This window comes from Chionomys nivalis, chromosome 8 (genome assembly GCF_950005125.1).
Source record: "Chionomys nivalis chromosome 8, mChiNiv1.1, whole genome shotgun sequence".
Taxonomy (NCBI): Eukaryota; Metazoa; Chordata; class Mammalia; order Rodentia; family Cricetidae; genus Chionomys; species Chionomys nivalis.
In genome coordinates, this window is record NC_080093.1 from 47,067,760 (window position 1) to 47,072,363 (window position 4,604).

At 49.2% G+C, this 4,604-nt stretch overlaps 1 protein-coding gene across 1 annotated transcript; it reads left to right on the forward strand.

Moving 5' to 3' along the window:
• The first annotated feature begins 1,186 nt into the window (after window positions 1-1,186).
• On the forward strand, window positions 1,187-4,267 carry Scgb1a1 (secretoglobin family 1A member 1). Its single transcript, XM_057778877.1, has 3 exons — window positions 1,187-1,319; window positions 3,327-3,514; window positions 4,099-4,267. Exons 1-3 carry the CDS (start codon window positions 1,262-1,264, stop codon window positions 4,144-4,146), a joined length of 294 nt encoding a protein of 97 aa, XP_057634860.1. The 5' UTR covers window positions 1,187-1,261; the 3' UTR covers window positions 4,147-4,267.
• Window positions 4,268-4,604: the final 337 nt, after the last annotated feature.

A 4,604-nucleotide genomic window follows, 5' to 3' on the forward strand; every position in this document is an offset into this window, starting at 1 on the left:
CTACTACAACACTGTAGGTACTGGGCATCTATTGTCTAAGTGAATAGATGAACATTTGAGACAATCTGAAGTCTGAAAGGATTTGTGGAAATGGAGAATGGTCAAGGAGTGCAAGCTGGGAAGCAAAGAGACTGGAAATGTCTGGATTTCAACCAGGCTAGGTTATATCCTGAGACGTAAGGACATAGAGAGGTAAAAGAGTAAACACTGAACGTGGCCTTGGGAAGCAAGCAGACTGAGGTGAAAGCCTGGGAACTACAAACACTTAAGAACTGTCAACATCAAGAAAGAATAGCCAAGGGAGGAAAACAGGAAGGTGCAGAGTGTGGGAGGGCCTGGGAGAGAATGGAACGAGAGGGAGGAGGCTATAGGGCAAAGGCCAGGAAGAGGCCAAGTCAGATAAAGACTAAAGGTGCCCCTCAAATGGCCATCAGAAGGACAGGACTCAAGGACTGCTCTGGGTAGAAACAGACCAAGCTCCATCTGGGGCCTGGGTCTCTGATGTACGCTGTAGAGAAGTCTCCATTTGTCCACATCTACTATGTACAAGATCTAACCTCACTAATGATGCCCAATAATCATGACCTTTGCAGCTTGAAGTCTCGCCACTTTCCTTGGAGGGAGGCCGTAGAAGGACCCCAGTGACATTTTAGAGCCCTAGGTCTCTGTCCTTCCCTGTGATTGATGAAGGGCTTCCAGCCTCTGGTTCACCAAGGATGGCAAGTCTACAGTTGCTTCCTGGAACCCAGTGTGTCCAGTGCTTGACTTCAAAAAGAGGACACAGATGCCAGGTGGTGGTGGCGCACGCCTTTAATCCCAGCACTCAGGAGGCAAAGGCAGGTGGATCTCCGTGAGTTCAAAGCCAGCCTAGTCTACAGAGCTAGTTCCAGGACAGGCTCCAAAGCTACAGAGAAAACCTGTCTTGAAAAAAAAAAAAAAAAAAAGATACAGGTGTCCAGATTCCCATGACCTCTGACTTGAGTTCCCCACACTGCCTGTAAATCCCACAAGTGGTCTGTTGCGTGAGCTCAGTTTCAATGGGAACAAAAACTGGGTTTAAGAAAAGAAATTATTTACTTATTCCACAGAGAAGATAACAAAGTAAATAATGCAATATCCTAAGTGGTACCCAGTCCCAGCCCCCGACCTCTTATGTGCTTCCTGGATCATATAAAAAGCCACCTGATGCCCCTACACACTCACACTCACTACGACACCTAACCCCACATCCAGAGACAGCCAGAGCCTCCTGGACTCCACCATGAAGATCACCATCCTCACAATCGCTGTTGCCATGCTGTCCGTCTGCAGTAGCTCGGGTAAGTGCCAAGGGTCCCTTTCCCAAGGACAGAAGGAATGGCCAGTCCCTCTGTGGCTGCCTGGAGGGCCTGAACATGGTGACTCTTAGAAAGCTTGAATCTGATGGCCAACAGTCTTTATGATCTTGGGGAAAGCGTTGAACTGTTAGAAAGCCTAGAATCACACCTTCCAAATCCTGAACCTCTGCACTCCAGGGGCCAGGGAAACCTGGATGGGAGACGGGGAGTGCCCATCTAAACCAGTATGTCTACCCAAAAGTGGAGTAGGGATAAGGAGCCCTTTGAAGCCCAGACTAGGACTGGCTCAAGATGCCAAGAGCTCCAGGTTGGGGGGTGTCCCCACCCAACTCTGGCAGTCAGTCTGGAAGGGGAAGTACAGAGACTCTTGCCCTCAAACCCAAGGCAAAGTCTCTTGTTCCGGGAGGAAAGGAATATTCCAGAAAGAGATCTTCCTTTTGGGAAACTGCCAATCCCGGGTGGAGTTTTCTAAACATTCTGTCCTCTGGAAAAGGGATTAGAGGTCTCTGGATAGTTGTTGCTATCACTATGAAGAACGGAAGAGAAATGAGAGAGGGAGGAGGGAAGAGAAGGAAGGATGAAGGGAGCGAGGGAGAATGGGCCAATCTCTCTCCCTCCAGGTATTTTGTGCTTCGGGAATGGGGTTGGGAAAACTTCTCCTTCCATCAGCTTCCCCGACTACCCTCTGATAAGTCTGTATTATTTCTCTAAACACCAAACCCCAATTAATGTACTTGGAAAGGTTCACAATGCCCATGGATATAGGTTTTATGACTAAGGGAATTCAGACCCCAAATCAAGGGGAAGTAGGAATGGTTGTTTTAACCTAACACTTTTATTTGTTTTCAGGGGAAATGACATCATTTTGGATTATTAATTAGGTAACAGTGCTAATTACTGTAGAGGTGGGTGACTAAACTGGCAGGCTATTCGCATATCAACATGTTCACGTATTAAAACTCTGGCTGGAAACCAGTTAACGCTCTGTGCAATGTGCTAGTCACTGTCCTCAGCCATTTTACACACTATCCCTTTCATTTTCATAACAACCCAGGGAAGTAGAAATACTGCTCCCATTTTACAGATTAAAAAACTGAGCCACTGGAAAATGAAACACCCTGCTGGTGACGTTACAGAGAGAGTTTAAGTTGTAGTGAGCGTTGTTTTGGTTTTGAGACAGGGCCTCCTTTTGGTCTGAATCCACAGCCATTCTGCCTTAGCCTCCCCAGTGCCATGGGTTATATGACAAATGTGAGCTGCCATACCCAGCTGGAGTGAATATTTGGAATAGGAGCAGGGTCCTGAGTCAGAGCAGTGAGGCCAAATTTGCCCACAATGCAGAGAATTCCGGGGCAGGAAATTTGAACTAGGTCAGAAGACGGAGGGAAGCAGGGTAGGAAATCATGTTCCCAGGAGTAGGCACCGAAGCAGACAGCACAATCCACACAGCACTGCTGTTGCGGGGAACATGGTGAGGTAAGAGGCTTGTCTGCAAACTGACTGTGCTGTCAGATTAGAAGGCATGCATACCTTCATCTTCCAGACCAGGTCTGGGGACGAAGCGAGGCTGGCATAAGGACTGTGTCGCGTACCCTCGGTAACACATGGCACAGACCACTATTAGCCATGGGCAAGGAGCATTCTGGTAGAAAGCAAGGCTCCCAGAGGCCTCCTCCCAGTCCCCATGCCACAGCAAAAGCCAGACAGGCAGCTTCTGTTACTGGCTCTGTCTAGAATGATGACAGAAACGATGGCCAACCCAAACCAGGAATCCAAAGGCAGCTCAGGAAAGCCAAAAGCTGGCTGTAACCTAGAAAGTGCTCACACGGTGCTAGGTTTCCACGCTTGGAGCCTCACCAGCTCTTACATTCTCTTCCATCACCCGAAAGCTGCTATCTCTTGCTGCCCAGACTGACTGGTCCAGCGGGGCACTGGCCAGCCTTTGGAGAAGAAGCTGAATCCATGCACTTTCTTTTGCCCGCACTCCAGCTTCTTCAGATGTCTGCCCAGGGTTTCTTCAAGTCCTTGAGAGCCTCTTCACGGACCCAGAGTCCAGATATAAGGCAGCCCTGGAGTTTTACAGTCCCGGCTCAGAACTGCGAGATGCAGGGATCCAACTGAAGAAACTGGTGGATACCCTCCCGGAGGAGACCAGAAAGAACATCCTGAAGCTCTCGGTATGCAACACCCATCACCACATTGCTTCTGAGTGGCTCCCCAACTACAGTATCAAACCACACGGGGGTTACAAGGCTAATGGATATCCCTGTGGTGTCCCTTGCTTTCTTCTTGCTGTGTGTGTGCGTGCTTGTTGTTGTTGTTGTTGTTGTTGTTTGGGGGAAGGTCTCTCGGAGCTAGCCTCACTGTCCTCGAACTCCTGGGGTCAGCTCGAACTACGAGCTTGTACCAGCACACTCAGCTCCACTGACTTTTTTTCCCAAGAATTGTATTTATTCAGTGTGAATGTGTAGGTATGTGTCGCACGTGTGAAGGTCATAGGACAATCTTTAAGAAATTAGTCCTCTCCTTCTACCATGTGGGTCCTGTGGATCACACTCAGGTGGTCGAGTTTGATGGCAGGAGCATTTACAGCTAAGCCACTTTGCCTGCTCTTTTAAGGCCTTTCGGAATGCCATCCAAGGCCTCTACCCTGAGTCCCTTGCAGAACTTATTGTAGCTTTTGTCTCTGTTAAATCTGTATATGCCATCTACTTCTGGGGTTCACTCACCGTTATGTGGGGGTTTTGTTTCTTTATTCTAGGATAAAATCCTAACAAGCCCTCTGTGTAATCAAGGCCTACACTTCTAAAGCTCAGCGGACTTCAAAGATATCCCCCTGCTAAGAGCCCCCATTGTTGCCCTGTACCCCCTTGACCTCCCCACACCTGTCCTGCCCTCCTCTCCGCAATAAACTGCAAGCATCTCATTGGGCCTGTGTGCACTGGTCTTTTCATCTACCTGCTGGAACCAGAGGTTGGTCCCGGAATGAGTGACATGAACCAGAACTAAGGGAGGGCAACTGAGGCCTGCCCTGGGACCACACAAGAAATCCCAGAAGGCCTCTTTCCTCTAGGCTTCCGCTGCTTACCATCAGTAGAGTGCAAAGCCCTCTAGCTAGGTCCCACCATCTGTCCGACACCCAGCTTATCCCACAGACCTGGCATATCACCTCTCCCTCCCCAAGTCTGGTTCCAGACGTTACTGAATTCCATCTCCATCCTCTGGGCTATCCTGGTCCAGCCAGGAGCCTGGTGGGTATCCCTTAGC

Bases quoted from the DNA above. Each gene is read 5' to 3' on its own strand.
- Scgb1a1 (XM_057778877.1), top strand. From the start codon at position 1,262: ATGAAGATCACCATCCTCACAATCGCTGTTGCCATGCTGTCCGTCTGC. The intron at 1,320-3,326 runs GTAAGTGCCAAG...CCCGCACTCCAG, and splicing joins GTCCGTCTGCAGTAGCTCGG to CTTCTTCAGATGTCTGCCCA. The intron at 3,515-4,098 runs GTATGCAACACC...TCTTTATTCTAG, and splicing joins AGAACATCCTGAAGCTCTCG to GATAAAATCCTAACAAGCCC.